General features: G+C 62.1%; 5 protein-coding genes across 5 annotated transcripts in view; 3 read left to right on the forward strand and 2 right to left on the reverse strand.

The window, feature by feature from the left end:
* MNEG_3927 (hypothetical protein) overlaps positions 1–2,396 on the reverse strand; it is a gene marked incomplete at both ends in the record, with an annotated part of 4,317 nt that extends 1,921 nt beyond the window's left edge. Inside the window, 4 exons of the mRNA XM_014047593.1 lie at positions 122–697; positions 971–1,351; positions 1,771–2,080; positions 2,293–2,396. Of these exons, the coding sequence (XP_013903047.1) occupies positions 122–697; positions 971–1,351; positions 1,771–2,080; positions 2,293–2,396 (1,371 nt within the window). The remainder of the gene's footprint in view (positions 1–121; positions 698–970; positions 1,352–1,770; positions 2,081–2,292) is intronic.
* Positions 2,397–3,529: 1,133 nt separating this feature from the next.
* Positions 3,530–6,565, forward strand: MNEG_3928 (hypothetical protein; the record flags this gene model as incomplete). Its single annotated transcript, XM_014047594.1, has 9 exons — positions 3,530–3,560; positions 4,053–4,090; positions 4,289–4,387; positions 4,584–4,682; positions 4,979–5,036; positions 5,358–5,419; positions 5,725–5,876; positions 6,078–6,150; positions 6,452–6,565. The coding sequence occupies 9 exons, from the start codon at positions 3,530–3,532 to the stop codon at positions 6,563–6,565; spliced, it is 726 nt and encodes a 241-aa protein (XP_013903048.1).
* Positions 6,566–7,248: 683 nt separating this feature from the next.
* MNEG_3929 (hypothetical protein) lies at positions 7,249–8,152 on the forward strand (the record flags this gene model as incomplete). The annotated part of the gene is made up of 3 exons (XM_014047595.1): positions 7,249–7,331; positions 7,626–7,791; positions 8,015–8,152. The coding sequence occupies 3 exons, from the start codon at positions 7,249–7,251 to the stop codon at positions 8,150–8,152; spliced, it is 387 nt and encodes a 128-aa protein (XP_013903049.1).
* A 2,617-nt stretch (positions 8,153–10,769) lies between these two features.
* On the forward strand, positions 10,770–12,274 carry MNEG_3930 (hypothetical protein; the record flags this gene model as incomplete). The annotated part of the gene is made up of 3 exons (XM_014047596.1): positions 10,770–10,796; positions 10,997–11,113; positions 11,822–12,274. The coding sequence occupies 3 exons, from the start codon at positions 10,770–10,772 to the stop codon at positions 12,272–12,274; spliced, it is 597 nt and encodes a 198-aa protein (XP_013903050.1).
* Positions 12,275–13,413: 1,139 nt separating this feature from the next.
* Positions 13,414–16,718, reverse strand: MNEG_3931 (fructose-bisphosphate aldolase, class I; the record flags this gene model as incomplete). Its single annotated transcript, XM_014047597.1, has 9 exons — positions 13,414–13,561; positions 13,865–14,115; positions 14,477–14,572; positions 14,882–15,005; positions 15,347–15,432; positions 15,734–15,826; positions 16,130–16,228; positions 16,481–16,516; positions 16,644–16,718. The coding sequence occupies 9 exons, from the start codon at positions 16,716–16,718 to the stop codon at positions 13,414–13,416; spliced, it is 1,008 nt and encodes a 335-aa protein (XP_013903051.1).
* Between the last annotated feature and the right edge of the window lie 1,033 nt (positions 16,719–17,751).

Genomic DNA, 17,751 nt, shown 5'->3' on the forward strand with positions numbered 1-17,751 from the left:
CCCGCCGCTGCGCCGGCGGCGCGCCGCCGGGGGCGGCGCCGCCAGCGCCTGCGGCGGGGCCGCCCAGCAGCGCGTCCGAGGAGCAGCCGGCGCCGCTCGGCGACGCAGGGACGGTCCAGACGGTGCCCGTGCAGCTGCCGTCCCCGCGCTCGCGCGCGACCGGGCGCCCGGCCGTCGCCTGCGTCAGCGCCGCGGCGCACTCCGCGACCGGCTGGCGGCTGTCAGCATCCAGGATTTGTGCCGACGCGGAAGACAGGCAGGCGGGCATCTGGTCGTCGTCACCCTGCGGCCACTCCCAGGTGAACCCCAGCTGGCCGCCGGTCGCAGTCAGCAGCGCGTTCTGCGGCGCGACGGAGCCGTCCGTGCCGCACAGCCACCGCGCGCCAGCACCGGCGCCGGCGCCGGCGGCGCCCTGCAGCTTGACGCGTTCCAGGCGGAGCGGCGCGCCCTTCAGATCGTCAGCCCTCGCCGCCAGCTCAATCGTCACCGGCTGGCCGCCCAGCAGCGCGGAAGCCACCGGGGAGCCGGCGGGCAGCTGCGCGGACGTGGCGTCCTCTAGGGGGTGCGACGTGTTGAGGGCTGCGGAAGCCAGGCGGGCGCCACTGGACGCGTCCAGGACCGTCAGGTCAAATGATGTCACGCACACGCCGTCGTCGGAGTCTGTGGGGCGCTTGATGGTGACCGCTATAGCGTCAGCCTGTGCTCAAGGATAGTTTGGGGAGGGGGGGCAGTGAGCCGCACTACATGAGTTCAGCATGATTTGAGCAATGGGGCATCGGACATTGCTTGCCAACCACAGGCCCAAGATGCGCCGGGTTCAGCGCCCTGAGCCTGAGCGGGCCCTCGGCAGAGGCCTTGGCGCCCAAGCGGCTGCACTCGAGCGCCTGCTGTCACGCGTGCAAACACGCCCCCCTCCGCCCCCCCGCGAGGCCCACGCACAATGCCCCGCCCCTTGCCCCGCCCGTCCCACCTGCTCGGCCCGCTGGATCTCCAGTTGAGGTGCCCCCTGCATCGCCTTCTGCACGCACGACTCCAGCAGCGGCGCCTTGCCGGCGCCCCCGCCCCCGCCCTTCCCCCCGCTCAGCCGGTCGGGCACGAGCCTGAGCGCCAGCTTGGCGGGCTTGCCCGACTTCTCGCCGTTCTTCCCCGTGATTGTGAAGTACAGCGTGTCCGTCGCGAGCCTGGGGCGGTACGGAAAAGCCACCTGGGTGTAATCAGCGAACGAGTCCTGCGCCGCGACGCGCGTGCTGGCCCAGACCTCGCCGCTCGGCTGGTACGAGGCCTGCACCTCGAAGCCGGCGACGCAGGGCGCGGAGTCATCGTTCGGGGGCGCCGACCAGCTCAGCATGATCTGCGGCGGTTTTGCGTCGGGGTTTGTCGCAGGGTCGTATCACGGGGTTTTTTTGGGGTCGCTGAATGGTATGTTTATGGGGGAGGGACCACATCTTTTGATTGGTGGGTGTGCAGGTGGCAGCAAGCAGGAACGGCGCGCGGCGCGCGTGAGGCCTTGGCTTCGCGACGCCGCGGCCTGCGGTGGTGCAGTGCCCGGCAGGCGAGGTGGCTGCGAGGCGGCGGCGTCGAGCCGGGCCACGCCCATCCCCCAATTGCGCAGGTGGTCATGACTCAACTTCCTCCTAGCTACCTGGCCGCAGCCCGCCCCCGGCGCCCGCTGCACACCGGCGCCCTTGTGCACGGCAGCAGCCAGCCGCGCCCAGCGGTGCGGGTTGCGTTCGGGGCCGCCAACACGCAGCGAGCGGGCCGGGGCCGCACCTTGTCGGAGCCATCCAGTGAGTGGAACGACACACTCTCGGGCGCGACCGGCGCCGCCGCCTCGCTGCAGCCCCGCTTGACCGTGAACGGCGCCGACCGCGCCGGCTTGGACGACGCCCCCTTCTTGCTGCCGGCGCTGGTTGCCTGCACCTCGAAAGTGACGGGTGCGCCCGAAGGCACATCGGAAAAAGCGTACGAGCGGTCCTTGACGCCGGCCTGGGACTTGATTGCGGGCCCGAGGTCAAACTTCTCGATGCTGTTGTACTCGTCGCTGTGGTCGGACTTCTCGGTGAGCTTCTTCAAGATCACCCTGAGGGATGGAGCGATGACATCGCCGCGAAGTTGGGCAGCAGCAGGCGGGGTACAGATGCGGGGCCTCCGCTGGCTCTACACAACCAGGCGCTTCGGCAGTGCTGACGACGCGGCAATGGATGCGTACAGGTCTGCCTGTACGCTGGCGAATCTGTGTGGAAGGGAGGTTTTAGGCAGGCACCTGCACTCGCCACCGCCGGCCGCCCTCACTTGAATATGGCGCGGCAGTCCTTCGACTCGCTGTCCACGTCCCACTTGACAAGTACTCGGCCCTTGCTGCCCACTTGATCGACCCTGTATGACGAGGTGGGCATTGTGACGATGGCCGAGGCTGCTGGGGTGCCAGGGCGGCACAATGAGACCATCCCGGCCTACACACGCTGCGCAGCGCCGGCGCACCTGACGTTTGTCACTTGAGGAGGGCATTGCTGCTGCTGCCGCTGCTGATGGCGGGCGTCCGCACTGACGTCAGGAAGCAGAGCTGATGCGAGTAATATAACTATTGCTATTCTCATGCCGCCGCAGTAGCCGTGACACCCGCTGAAAGCACTGCGCGACGAAGGGCCCATCTGGTCAGCCCCCCGCCGCAGGAGAGCTCATCCACTTATTAGGACATGTTAATTCTTATTCGCATCCTCCAGCAGCTAGCAAGACCGCAGGGCGGCACCCCAGGGTTGATACCTCGTCGTGGCACGCTGAGCCGAACAGTGGCAGCACCAACGGCGGAAGGAACGGTTGCGGAGATGCACCCCTTATTACGGTAACATTCAACCACAAGCACACCGGCACGGAGGTCGTCCAAGCCAGGGAAGTCACTTGAACGGGTTACGCCACTGTTGCTGGTTCAAATTGCCAGCAGCCAGGCGCTATGGTCCCTGGAAGTGGGCCGTCTTCCCTGTTGATGCATATGTGTTCATTTCTGTCTTGTCCCGCTCATGGTGGCATATCATACTTCCGGCAGTCTGCAAAGCCGGGCACGTTTCCAGGCCATGCTGGCTGCTGGCACGGACTGGCAGGATGGCCAGAAGGCCTGCCAACATCAATGCTCGTTTCAAGGTGGACCGGAGAGGTACAACAGGGTTCCATTGTCACAATATACCGTAGAGGGTGCACACTCACATCACAGGCAAGTGACACCCATGTCAACGGTCTGGGAGCCCCAACAGTTGAATGGAATCCTGACAAACGCAGAACCCCACAGGCTAGGTTTTCTGGTAGTGTCGTGCACTTCTCCTGCTGAAATGGAGAGGGTGCTGCTCAATTGATCAGAGGTGAGACCGATGAGCGGCACTGGCGCTTGACCGCTACTTGCCCTTGACGTCATACGCTACATTCACCGTGGTAATATGCACCTCATTTCTCGCGTCAGTACAAAATATCAGGAACCGATCTGGTCTCGGGACCCGCAAGTCGCACCGATGCTCACCCGCTCTTTGCAAAATCTTGGATGCACGAGACGAAAAGGGCAGTGTCCCAAGGTGCGCAAACGACGATGGCGTGCGCCACGCCCCCCCGTTGCCAAGGTGCACCCGCACTGTGGCGCTGCTTTGCTGCTTGCTCATGCTGCCAAAGCAAGCAATGCGGTGTGCTTCTGTAAGTGAATTACCTGCCCAGTACGCACTTCCTGTCCGCATTGCGCGGCCAGGTGCTCTCGCGACCGTGCCGTGCCAGGCTCGTGGTGGCCCATACTGCAAATCCAGAGGATGCAGTTGCAGCAGCGGCGGTTGCGGCGATAGTTGCCGCCACCTCTATGGCTGTCACGTCAGACGATGACGAGACCCAGGACTGTCAAAATGCCGTGCTCACACCACAAGATTCATCCCCGCGTCAGCAGCAGCAGCAGCAGCAGCAGGAGTATGCCTCCAGGGGGACCGCCCCGCCGGCACTGCCGGTCAGCAGCGGGCCCCTGCTCGACCTGAGCGCCACAGCGAGGCGCTTCGGCGCGCTCGCGGCCGTCCTGGCTGCCACAGGGGCGGCGCTGCTCGTTGTCCCCGAGCAGTTTTTCCACGTAAGCATTGCATGAGCCCGCCCATCACACACAGTAGCTGTGGGAAGCGTCTAGGGTTTCAGCCAACGCGCGGTCTGCTGGCTGGGTTGAAGCGCATCAAGGGCTGGGGCAGTCGCGCGTACCGGCGCAACTGGCTGCAGCGCCCGAACCGCATGCCGCTGCGATGGCTGCCTGACACGCGAAACACACTGCCTGCAGGCCGTGATGCGCCAGGCGCCCAGCGGCCTTGAAATGCTGTTTGCGCGCATGGTGGGGGTGGCTATGGTCTATAAGGCAGCTCTTGCACACATCCTCAAGGTGCGAGAGGCTCCGAGCGCTGGGTGTACATGCTGGGGAAGGCACACGCATGTTCGCTTTCTTCGTGTTGTTTGTGCCAAAGCGGCGCCTCGCATGATGTGTGTCTTGGTCCACTTGCCATGCCCTGTGGATGTCTACCTGTATGTCGCACATGCTCACATGCCGTCTGCTTTTGTTCCGCGCATGGCACTTGCAGGGCGCCGCAGAGGCGGACCGGCTGGGCGCCACCACGGCGCAGCGCATCATGCTGGGGTTCCTGCTCAGAGGCATCTCAAACCTCATGGCCTTCAGACAGGTGCACATTTGCAAGGAAGTTGATATGCGCATGCATGCTGGCACGTTGGTCCAAGCGCACGCATGGGCTGGCATTTGCCCATGCATGCATGCGGGCAAGCGTTCATGGGGCTCAACCAATTCAGCCGAAAGGGCAGCCCTTTTGTGCGACATGCAGGGGGGAGCACACATGAGTGGTATCCGTTGCACGACAGCCTTAGAACGTGACACCACCAGCGCCCTCACCGCCCACGCGAGCCTCCGCTGCTGGCCAGCCCAACTGCGCATCGCTCGCACTCGCGCCTGCTGCTGTCACAGATTGCGTCCTGCTGGGCTGCCTTCCAGTACCCCGTTGTGCTGTTCCTCTTCCCCTCACGTGGGTGTGGCTGAGGTGGCGCCCTCTGGGGGGGGGCACTGCTGGCACCCGCGCCGGGCTCTCTTGATCTCCTGGGGTCCCGCCTGAGTGGGCACCATCCACGCCCAACCTTGCCGCCATCAGCATTGCCTTCACGCTTGGCAAATTATTCTTGGGCTGCCGCCCCAAGGCCAGCTGGCCTGCACGCAATTGGTCCCGTAAATTTCTGAAACTGCCTCTGCGTTGAATCACATGCTTCATTCAGGTTGGGTGCTATAGAATTCATGCCCTGAATTCCACTTGCCCATTCTGCCAACACATGCGCTGTCTCTGCTCTCACAGTGCTGCTGTTCAGCTTTGGCGTGAACCTGCTGGCCTTTGAACCCTACAACCCCTTCTTTCTGGTGGGCGGTTGTAGGCTTTGGACCCTTTTGGCGGGCAGGGGGTCTTACTGAGGGTGCAGTCACGGGCGACACAGCGCATCGTCAGGGGCGTGTTTTGCCTGCTGCTGCGCACAATTTTATTGTCAATCTGTACAATTCAATTGGCAAGGTAGTGTGTGTGCAACGGCAGGAAAGTGCATTCTCGTCACATGCGGCTCATCCTTGATCCTGGCTAAGTGCAGTCCCGGGTCTGGCGCAACCAGTGCTTGACCAACGTGGGCACACGCCCCTTGCCCCCACATCCCATCACTTTGGTGTCCCCGCAGGCCAAGCTGCTGTTCCCGGTCGGGGTTGGCTTGCTCCTTGGGCTCCTCATCCCGCAGCCTGCCGCCGCTGGGCCCGCTGGCTTCCACGCAGACGCCCCCACATGGCTCAAAACCGGCGTGCTCGCAGGCGCGCTCCCCTCCAAGATGGCCAGGTGAGACGCCTGGTGAGCGCAGTTCCCAACACGCCTGTACTGTACAGGCGCGCGCCCTGTGCTGCTCTGATAGATGCAGCCTGTCGTTCTGCTGCGTATGGTCCCTGCCCATGCGTATCCCGGCTGACGTACGGCGGCTTCGGAGGGCGTACGTAGCCCTCAGCGGCTTCAAGACGCCGTCGAACCCATGCGCTGTCGCAGCCGTGCGGCCGGCGTGGCGAAGGTGGGCGTCAAGGCAGCGAACAAAATCGCGCCCCGCTGGATGAGGACCCAGGTGGGTCGTTGCAATTGTCCGTTGCAGCGTGCTCAGGGGGAGCGTTGATGCAGGAGGGGGCCCACTGCAGGAGGGAGCGAGCCCGCGCACCAAAAACAGCAAACACTGTGCTGGGTGGTTGCGGCACATGCTGGGGGGTTAGATGCGCACATGCAAGAGAGCGGCAAACAGCAGGCCCCCGGATTGGCGGGTGCGAGCTGGCAATTATTGCGGCACTGATGACATGTGCTTCTCCTCAGGCTGTCATTGACCCCTTGGCCGCTCGCCACCCCCTGGGTCGCCCGCCGCCCAACCACCTCAGATCATCAACAAGTCGTACGCCATCGCGATGCCAAAGGAGGCTGGGCCGGGACTCGCGAAGACCATCACCCGCAAGGTGTCTGGCCTCACCCTGGGCTGCACAGCAGGCCTCTGATGCGCCATGCACTGCATTCTCTGACGCCAAGTCAACTCCACAGTCCAACATGTTGGCACCAGACCAACAATGCCCACCCTCGTGTCCAATCTTATAACCACACTAATAGATGGACTTCATGCTGCCCACGTCGCGGCTGGGCTGGGCTTATTTCCTCATCATGCTGGCACACCTGGTGGCCATGTTCCACACAGTGTCACCGCAGGCAAGCTTATGGATGACCTTGACCCGCCAAATTACCGCTGCTGTGTGGGCCCGCACAGCCGCTTTGGACGTGCAGCACGAGCCACACGGTTTGCACTGGGGCCGGCAGGTAGCACCTTGTCGGATGCATGCATCCTGCTGCCAGCACTCTTCATCTCAATGCCTGAGGCTCTGTCAATTTATTGTGATGACTGGCCCCGTAAACAGGCTCTGTTCTTGGGGGCGATGACGCCCCTGGCCAAAGTCTTGAAGATGACATGGAGCGCAGGGTTCCTGGTGAGGCTGGCGTCCTTGGCTTGTACGCTGCACTGCTCCCTCCCATACCTTCCATACGCAAAGGTTGGCAGGCTGTGCACGTTGCATGGGTTGGGACTCGCGTTTGTTGCGCGTGCGCAACACACTACCAGCCGCACCGCAGGCGTATCACGGGAGCATTGGCTGACAAGTGCTATAATGACTGGAACTTTCTTTCCACCCAAATGTGGGTGCAGATTGCTGCGTTCTGCTGCGACGCCCTGAAGACGGCCGCTGACCGCAACTCCATGTACCTGCAGAGTGACATGTAAGCTTTGACACTCTTGATGACTGCTGCCGGGTTTTGGAATGAATGTCCCCAGTGTGACGCTGCAGTGTGTGTTGATTTGGTGGCCCTGCTGCACTTGCAGGTGTCGGTCACATTGTCAGCTGACTGGGTCGAGGTTCACAACAAATATTGTGCCCATCCCTATTGCCAGCGCAAGTGTCGTGCATGCTGTGTTTTGCATTTGTTGAGACCTCTCCCAAACACACCTACAACTGCAGCACGCTGTCGCTCACGCGTCATCCTTGTCACGCCACGCATCTCGCCCCTTTCCAGCCAGCTCAACCTCTGCCTCGCTCTGTTTGAGCTGGGCTTTGCAGTGTGCCTCGTCCACGGTATCGCTGGCGGCCTGGTGCAGCCTGAGAGGGGCTTGACCAGGGTGGCGTCGTCAGTGGTGTGCGCCGTCTTCTTCGCGGTGCAGTGCAGCAACGCCAGGCGGCAGGTGGGGCGGAGGCTCAATGGCGGGGCTGCTTAGGGTTGGGCAGGAGAGTGGGGGGCGAGCCAGCAGACGGATGTGCTCCGAGGGGAATCTGCTAGGGATGTTGGTTACAGGGATCCACTGGTCAATTTGCGTGCGCGAATGCGCGCTCGAAACCGATCATGACATACTGTAGTTTGCACGGGGTGATTCTGCTGTGACTGTCACACTGACCTTGCTGCCGCAGGCTGAGGAGTTTGGCCACCCTCAGCAGCCGGCAGTCGCGACGGTGGACTACCAGGAGGCCCAGGAGGAGGCCATGTCATCCAACCTGCTGGCGTCGGCGGCGGCGTCGGCGCTTGCGGCCATCACGATCATGGCCTGATGCGGCCTGCTTCCGGGGCCGGGGCCAGCGCGGCACTGCTGCAGCAGTGCTTCGGGCAGGGTCAGAGCACCGCAACTGCTGCTTGCTTTATCAGTTCATGTATACTCCCTTGCTCATGATTGCTTTTTGCTTCTGATTGTCTGGGCACTCCAACTATCAATTTGAGGAGGCCTACAGTCAATCATTGTATGGGCTGCAACGCGGGGGTGCAAGTTGCGTCGCCCGCCAATGGCAAAAGACGAGAGTTGTCCATCCAACCAGCTGAAAGGAATGCTGGCGGAAATGCTGTACCATCCCTCACTTCGCAGTAATCTTTTAATTTTCATTGTTCCATGCTTGGCCGTTGGTCTGTCTCACACCCTATCATACCCCCCGCCTGCTGTGTACTGCTTTTATTCACTCTGCTTTGTTCCTTTGTAACAAAGATGTGCATGATGTAAGCCAGCAAACCTATAACTATCCTCAGCTCGAGCTTTAAATGTAAATGAAACTTGAACAGAGCATAGGAAGCGGCATGGCTTTTATGAATTGTGGCTTGACATCAGGGGCTAGCTGGACCCTCACCTCTGACGTATAGCTGGGTTATTTTCTGGACATGTGCCGCTCTGGCAGCAACAGCAGCGGTGTTGGGACGCAAGGGTTGGCAGTGCAGGTACTGCTGCTGATGCCAGGCAGCTCAGAACGGCTTGTCAGGCGTCTACAGCTACCGCTCATCAAGGCACACAGGGGTCATGGCGTGTCCTTAATGATCGCGACAGCGCACATGTGTCCCCCCTCAGCGGCTCGGCAACCTCGGGGGATGCACAGGCTGCATGCGTGGGTCCAGCCCGGCGTAAGGTATATGCAGGCTTGGCCTGCCTGATTTGATCAAAGGCTTTGTGACCTGGGCCGACATGACCTAGGCATGCATCACATCTCACACGCCTGTGAGGGGCTGTCCATGCGTGCGAAGTTGCGCCAAAGCGGGCCCGCACAGCTCCCTTGTCAGCACAAGCAGGAGCACAGGGCGCCAAGTGCGATGCAGGACAGCATGCAGGCTGGGCACAGCAACATCAATATCTGGGCTCATGGATCCCGAATGCTGTCTTGCTAGGTGCTTGTCTTACAGTATGATATTCTTCGGCCGTGGGCACGCCTGATGAATGCATCTGGACTGGTGCGTGCTAGCTGCTGTCCCTCCCACTGCCGATCCCAAACGTGATTGAATACTCAGGTTGTTGCTGGCTGCATTTATCCCCTTCAATTACTTATCTTTCATCGCCACCGCAGCCTTCGGTAGATCGCGCATTGCATTCGCCAGACCGCGCACTTCGCTGGTTGTAAAGGTAGCCTCTTGAACGTTCTGAATTTGAAGGTGCGTACCTGAAGGCTTTTGATTCCTTCAAGCTGACATCAGTGGTGATGGCGAGCACGTGCGACAGGCAGCAGGACGACATTTGAACTGCGCCCTTGCTGTGCACGGCTCACTTGTCACAAACCCGCTTTCGCCAGGCCCTGACACCACATCGCGTACAGCATGCGTCCTTGCCTGGGTGCAGTGGCGGTGGTGCTGCTGCTGCTGTGCAGTGTGGTGACGCCCTTTGCTGACGACTTGACGTACACCGGCACACAGTGTGCCTTTGATGCGCAAGGACCGAATGGGCCCACGTGCGACATCAGCCCTGGTGAGACGGTGGGCACGAGGGGGTCGCATGATGCCCTCTCCATTCGCTACGGGGCATGTAATTTGGAACTGCATCATTCAGTGGCACGTCCCTCCATGCGGATGGGGACAGCAGCGCAGCAGCATTCCAGGCACCGGCAAATATTAGTTTGACCCCTGAAACCTCACCATGTGCCACTACGACCTGAACTGCTAATTTGATGCGCACAGTGTACGTTCTCTCCAAGCTGCTGACTACAGTCCCCAACGATTTTGCCAAGCTCACGCTCCAGGCTACCGCCACTGAGGTCTACTGCAACAACCTCAACTCCAGGTTTAGGAGGGGGCCTGCAAGGGGTCCACGCAGCCAATGAGTGTTGTCATGATGTCGACAATCAAACCAAAGAGTGGTGACAGAAGCCCTGAACCAGCCCGGCCTGATGCCGCCAGGGCGGACAAGGGGCCATGGATGCTGTGGCTCAGGTCAGGTTGCCATTATCTCAATCCTGACTTGCTCTGACGACCCCAATCACTGTTCCTAAAATGCCGGCGCCCCGCCAGCGACGCGTGCGCTGCTGATGCGACGTGTGTACATAACAACAACACGGTGCGTCTGGTTGTGCAGCCTTGCAAGAACGGCAAGGGTTCCTGGGGAGCGCTGCCAGCTTGCACGTGCGCCAGATGTGTCAGCCTCGCTTGAGATGACACGCAGTCACCAGGCAGGGAGGCCCGCTGCAATCCCTGCCAGTCAGCCACCCTCTCACCTGTTGCCCCGCCCCCAGACTCCGGCCTGCACCCTCAACTCTGGGACCTCGGACTCAGACCTGACACAGGTGCGGTTCGCCAGCTGTCCGCGATGACATGAGCACTGCATGCGGAGCATGGCACAACTGCATCATTGGGATTGTCGTCAGTAGCTACCCACGTGCTCCCCTGCAATATATGTCGCAGATCATGTCATGCCCAGGCTCCCCCATGGCGGCGATGCTCCCATGCAACTGGGTGAGTCGCAGCAACTGACGGCGCACTGCCGCATACTGGGCCGCATGCTGGGCCCAGAGAATGTGTGCCTGTGAGTGCATGATGTTAAGTGCACATGTGGCATGCGTTGGTGTTTATGGTGCGCTTGTCATGCATGCATGCATGCACCCCTGGACTTGTCTCAACCTCCATGCTGCTGTCATCTGCCCGATGCAACCCAGGCGGCCAGCAGCGAGGACGACTGCACCGCCGCTGTTGCCAGGGGCTTCAACTGCACGTGGGACGCGGGAACGGCCGAGTGCCTGCCTGCTGCGGTGGCTGCCATGAGCGAGGCCGAGGTGGGGGCCGGCCGGGGACAGCGGCACGCCTTCGGGGGTGTGCATGCACGCCCAGCAGGCACACATACAACCTGTTGGAAAGGCAGCAGCACATCGTCACCATGCAGCAAGCCTGCTGTGGCTGTGATGAACAGCCGCATTGTTGGTAGCTGGCAGGTGTGCATGGCAGCTGCCAGGGACTGGACTCATTTCGTTGCCTTCCGGATGTGACCGGGCCCCCCGCAGCTGGCCGATTATGCTGAGAAGTACACTTCGTGGAATGCAATCCTTTGGGGAGACTGCGACAACCTCAACGTGTGTGTGTGTGTGTGTGTGTGTGTGTGTGTGTGCGTGTGCGGGCGTGGCTGTGTGGCTGTTTGGCTGGAGGTGTACTCATATGTGCAGTGAGACTTGCTTGTGTCTGAGTGCGGACGCATAGTGGATTGTGGGGGTTGAGGCGCGAAGGATGGGCATGCTCGTGCCCATTTGATATTGGGCACATTCGTGCAGTTTGGGCCGCCATGCATGCAATGCGTGTGTGTGCGTGGGTGCGAAGGCAATCAGAGCAAGGCAGGCACATATTCAGGTCACAGCCGGCCGTTGTGGTGTCTGATACCATCATGGCCATCTGCGTGCTCAAGCTTCCACAGCCCAACCAGTTACACGTTCTGTGCCTGACACACCCCATGACCCGCACACCACTCACTAACCCACCCACCTATCCCAAAGGCCTACCGGAGTTATGTCAGCGCCTGTGGCACCCCCGGGGACGAGAACTTGACAGCCAGCGTCTGCGCGGCCTACGGCCCCTCCTGTCAGTGGCTGGCGGAGGGCGGCTGCACCCACACGCCCGTGGCGACCCTCATCGCCGCGTTTGGCCTGGACGCCTCCACCAGCCCCGTCATCGCCGCACAGGCCGCGTGCTCGGCGGGCAACGCCACCGCCGACGCGTGCGCCGCGGCCGGCGGCGGCGCCTCGGTATTCGTCCCGGCGTCGCTGCTGCTGGCGGCAAAGAACGGGAGCCTAGCCCTGACCAGCCTCATCACAAACCTGACAGATCCGCTCCCATGCGTCACCCCTGTGGCGGCGAACACCTCCACACATACCGGCGGCGCGCGCGGCCTCGCGCCTGCCGCGAACGTCGCGTTTGCCGTGCTGTTGCTGGTGGCGCTTCTGCTTTGAGTGCGACCTGCAGGATGACCCGCCCCTTCCATCCATCTTTCGGTCCATTCCTTCTGGTCGTCACTCGTTTGATGCTTGCCTTGCTGGCCGCGAGTGGACTTAGCGCAACAGGGTGCTGCGCCGAACCATTGTCTGCGCCCCACAACGCATGCGCATCCCCCTTGCCATCTTGCCGTGCGCCCCGTGCCGCGTTTCACGCAGTGTGCCAGCAGGGGGCGCACACACCAAACGAATTGTCTCCCATGCATGCTGCCTGCACACCTGTCATTCACTTCATCCGATCCGAACCTTGCCACCTGAGGTACTTCTTTACTGGCAACCCAACCATTTTGGCGGTCACGACCCTCTGAAGCTCATTTGATCGACGTTTTGGCCAGGCAAGTTAGCCACTGTCTCTCTCCTGCTCCATGAGCTGTGCATTGCTGCATGCAGCATGCGTTCGGCGCCACCTCAACCCCTTGTCCACAGAGTGTAAGGACGCTTTTGAGCGGTTTTGCCCCCGTCAATGCTTGGAATGCACACGCAGCCAAGCAGCGGGTCACGGTGATCGTATCTCACTCTTCTGAGGTGGGGTGAGTGCTCCTGGTTCCCGCAGTGTTCAGCTGTCGTGCATGGCACCCGCCTGGCTGGGCAACATTGCGCTTGTATGTGAGGCCTCGTCTCTAGCCCTCTCCATAGTGGCAAGGTTCCTCAGGCCTAAAGGCAGCTGCAGCAGTTGTGTTACAGCCTTGAATATGGTTGGACTGTGCACCATAAGACAGTATTGGCTCTCAAGGGAATAGATGTGGTGCATGCCGTTTGGGGCAGGCAGCGGCTGCTCGACTGCGCTCTAACACCAACGCGCTCAAGTCAACTCCAAAGGCCGCGCACAGCCGAGCAAGCACCCGCTCTCGGCCTGTCGCAAACGTTAACGCTAGGAGAGCCGCGCACGCATGCAAAGGCCCTGACTTGGCGCGCCGCCGGCACCGACCGCCGCGGTACGCCCACCCAGCAGCTGCCCACCTCCAAGCTACCCGTATAGGTCGTATCGGGCATGCGATGTGTCAAGAGCTGCTCAACTCACGTGAAACACCCAAAAGCTAGCTGCAGCTACAATAGCTTCGCCATTCAAGGGGCACAAGCAAGGGTCTGGCTGCAAACTACTTGGCCAGGGCGGCCTGGCTGTTGGCCTCGGCCCTCTGTATGAAGACGGCCTGCGCCGCCGCCGCGTTTGCGGCGTCCCCGCTCCACGCCTTGAGGGCGCTGGCCTGCAGCGCGCGGCCGTAGGAGAACGACACGTACCACGGGCTGCGGGGCGAGGAGGGAGGCGTGCCAAACGGCAGGCCGGGCCAGCGGGATCAGGAGGGGTGACGAGTGATAGAAACCAACAGGGAGGTCCGGGACTTTCCGGCCCAGGCAACCTCGTACACAACAGAACGCCACACTGACGAGCAGAGGACGAGCGTGCCCCTGAAAATCTTTGTCAAAAGCCAGTGCTTCACCAGCCTACACCACCAAAGCCTTGCCATCTTCCGCGCTTGGTTTTCTTGCAGCCTCCCCCCGCCCCTCAACCCGCACGTGCGCCCCCATCGGACGGACCCCGCCTCCCACCTGCCCCCAAGCTTGTTAATGAGCTCCAAATGCTTGGTCGCCTCCTCCTCGCTCTGCCCGCCAGACAGGAACATGATCCCCGGCACCGCCGGCGGCACGGTGCGCCGCAGCACGCGCAGCGTGGCGGCGGCGACGGCGTCGGGGGTGGCCGCGGGGCCCTTGCTGCCGGGCACGATCATGTTGGGTTTGAGGAGGATGGTTTCCAGCTGCACCTTGGCAATGGCCAGCTCCCGGAAGACCACTGAGAGGACCTGCCGGTGTGGGTGGGAGGAAATTGGGTAGTGACAGATCACCGTTTGTGCCGGTTGTGTGTGTGAGTGTTTTGTTAGTTGAGTTGGTGCTCGTGTTCAATTTGTGTGTGTGTGTTTTTGCGTCTGTTTGTGTGTGCACGCAGGTGCATGTGTTAGCGTGTTTGGGTGCGTCGAGGCGCCTTGCCAGAATTGCCAATCTGCTTTTTCTCGCGCAGCGCGGCACACCGCCCGCTGGCGGCTGCCTCCCAGACGCCGGACAAGCCCCCGTCCACACGCAGCCAGAAGCGCGGCCGCGCCAGCCGCGCCGGCCTCCGCGCCGCCCAATACGTGCGGCCCTCATCGATCCTAAGGGCCGGCTCACCTCGTGCGTGACGGCCTCGCAGTCGTCGATGCCGTGGGGGCCGTCCGCCAGAACCTCGGGCTCCACGATGGGGACCAGGCCGGCCTCCTGGCACACCTGCGAGTGATCAGGGGCAGGAGAACACGTGGGGTGCGTGGGGTTGTGAGGAGACGGGCGTGGTGGGACTTGATCGCCAAATCAACTGGAGTCTGACAGTCGTGGTTGAGCGATAGTATTATGACAAAACGAACGTCTTTCGTGCGTGCTTCCGTGCGTGTGAGCGAGCGGGCATGCGCACGCGCGTTGGTGTGTGTGTACGTGTGCGTTGGCGTGCATGTGGGTGTGTGTAAGCATGTTGGATTTTACGTGGCAGCCAGCGTTGCGGCAGCGTCAGATTGTGGTGCTGCGAGCCGGCCGCGGCCCCACCTTGGCATACGCTGCGAGGCCAGCCGCTGCAGAGCGCACGCCAGCTGGCGAGGGCAGGCCGGCCGCGGTGTCTATGGTGATGACGGCCCGCCACTTGGCGAAGCGCGCACCTGCTGCGTAGTACCTGCGCGTGGGTGCATGTGTGCATGTGTTGCTGAGTCGCCATGCGCGGAACGTGTATGTTCTAGAGGTGGGAGGGCAGGTGAATCGGGGGCGCCCTGTTGTAGCATGCATACCTGCGTGCTCTTGCCGCTAGCATGGAGTGAAGAGTACTCCAGTAAGGGACGGCAATGCCCCATGCTGTATCACACATGCCAGCACACCATGAGGGGCGGGTGCGGCCTGTCCTCAACACAGCACACTGCCATGGTGTGCCGCAGCGTCCCGCACCTGCCCCCCTCCTGCGTCCCTCCTCTTCCACAGCCCCCTTTGACCCCCCTATTTGAATGGGATTTCATGGCTTACTTGTCGCAGCGCTGTCGCAGGTTGTCGAGGCCCTGAGTGTACAGCTCACGGGGGCTGCCCACCAGCGCCACCGTGCCAATGTCGACCTGGGGCACGCGGGCGGGCGGCGCGAGAGCACTAGGGTCCGCAGCGGCCGTGGCGTTGGCAGCGATTCGGATCTGACGTCCAGGATGGCCTCATTTGAGGACGGGTTGCCAACCGATTTTGCTGCCCCCCGGACTCTCACATGCTAAAAGCGACGCTGTCCCCAACCCCCGTCGCCACCCCGGATGCCCCTGTCGTCCCTCGCCTCATTCCTACCCGTCACCTTCATCCCCATGCCCATCCCCCGCCACCCTCAACTACACCACAGCCCCCCCCCTTTCCCACCCACACATAGCCTCCCACCTTGATGCCTGGAACAATACCCCTGTCAGCGAGCTCCTTAGTCAGGGGGGTGCCCTTGCTACTGGCCTGGAATAGGGTCTCCTCATACAGAATCTGGCGGAAAACATCAAGGGGCAGGGGAGGCGTGAGTGCGTGGGGCAGGTCAGAAGAGGGGTGGTTGGGGCTGCATCACAAGGAGTTGAATCTGAGTGAGGGGTTGGGGCGGTGTAACAAGCACTCAGGCAAGCCCTCCCAGTTGCCGGCCGCACGTATGGGGTCACCAGGAAACCAGCAACGAGGAGCCAGCATTTCTGCGTTTCAGGTCGGGGAGCGGCGGCCTGGGGTCGGGCGCCGTGGGCCCAACCCCCGCCATGGGGGGGGGGGAGGTTTCGTCGGGCAGCCGGGCGAAGTTCTCACCACGCCCGATATGAACTTTTCGACGCCGTCCGCCGTGAACAGCAGCTCCCGCAGCGCGCGGCGGTTGTCCTCTGTGTTGGGCAGCCCCACGCTCTCCAGCTGGGGGGTGAAGGGGGGGATGAGGTGGAGGTCGGGGCAGTCGTGCTGTGCACGCTGGGCGCGCCGCAGGCTCTTGCTGAGGCAATCGCAGCACGCTCAGCAGACAGAGCAGCTAGAGCCTCCACCTGCTGCAAGGCCTGCAGTTGTTCAGCTACGCTCTGGAAGACTGCGGATCACAGAAGCAGGTAAGGATTGGCTGCATTCGAGGAAAGCTGGTGCCATAGCCAGGTGGACTTGGGACCGGCGCCGCACCCGCTTGCCGGCAGTCCCCGTGCTCTCATCGGCGGCCTGCGGGCGCAGCGCGACGTTGCGGATTGTCGACACAAGTGCCCTTGGGACATGCAGGTTGTGGCGAGCTGCAATGGAGCTGCAGGCGGCCGCGGCGCAAGGGCGTGTCCGCCGGCGCAAGCCGCACCAGGATCCCCTTGCCCGGCGAAATGAGCGCCTCGACCGTCCGCGCCAGCTCCGAGCCTTTGGCAGTGCAAGACATGATATCTGAAGCACTTGCTGTGATGATTAGGTGAACAAGCGCTGCGAACGGGACCACCAGCCACGGCAACGGGCGAGGACAACGAAACCGCGATGAACGCCGATACATTCGTTTGGAAAAAGGACTCTATAACGAATATGCATTGGTTACAAGCAATCGGGCGCACCTTGAAGTGATCCTATCGACACTGCCATACCGTGCACGCTGGAAAGCAGTGCCCAAGTGCTACTCCAAAAGCGCGCTGCACAATAGTGAACACGCCGCTGCTGCAGAGTGCCACGCGCCCGGTTAGTGTGTCCTGGGAGCGGCGCGCTCCCGCCGCCCGCAGAACGCCCATGCGATCTAGGCACATACAAGTGATGTAGCTGGGGTGCAGCTCGAGAGGACCTGGCAGCAGCCATGTCGAAGGAGCCGGACAACAAGAGTGAGGCCGCCTGGCAACACAGCACCGCTCGCCGCACCGGCACGCTGCCGACATGCGCAGGCGCCTTGCTGACGTGACCGCTAGTTGCGGCCACCACCTCTGGGCGCCCATTGTTGACTCTCTGCGCCTCTCGCGCCGCAGTCGTGGTTGTGTTCAGGGCCGCGGGCGGCGCTCCCATCCTGCAGCAGACCAAGGTCAAGGTGCGTTTGCATGGTGTTTATGATGACATGGATGCAAAGCGGAACTTGATCGCTGCAGTTTCATATTTTTTTCCGAGGAGAGTTCTCAAGCTTTGTGCAGATTTGGGGTGTGCCCTCACAGCCCCCATCGCCACCGCTCCCCGCCGGCATCACATTGCCGCGCTCCCCCCCACGGCCCGCGCCAGCCGCGGCCGCAATCAGCAAACGCTTTGTCCAGCCCCTGCTGCGGGCGCACGGGCATGACCACAACCCCCGTCATCCCAAACTACCCGCCCCGCCCAGCTGTCCGGAGACTCCAAGTTTTCGAAGTTGGTGGCGTTCCTCCGCAAACAACTGAAGACCGATAGCGTGGTGGGCGCCCGCACTGCACCCCTCCCCCTCCCCCTTCCCGCCGGCACCGGAGCGGCGG

This window comes from Monoraphidium neglectum (genome assembly GCF_000611645.1).
Source record: "Monoraphidium neglectum strain SAG 48.87 unplaced genomic scaffold scaffold00519, whole genome shotgun sequence".
Taxonomy (NCBI): domain Eukaryota; kingdom Viridiplantae; phylum Chlorophyta; class Chlorophyceae; order Sphaeropleales; family Selenastraceae; genus Monoraphidium; species Monoraphidium neglectum.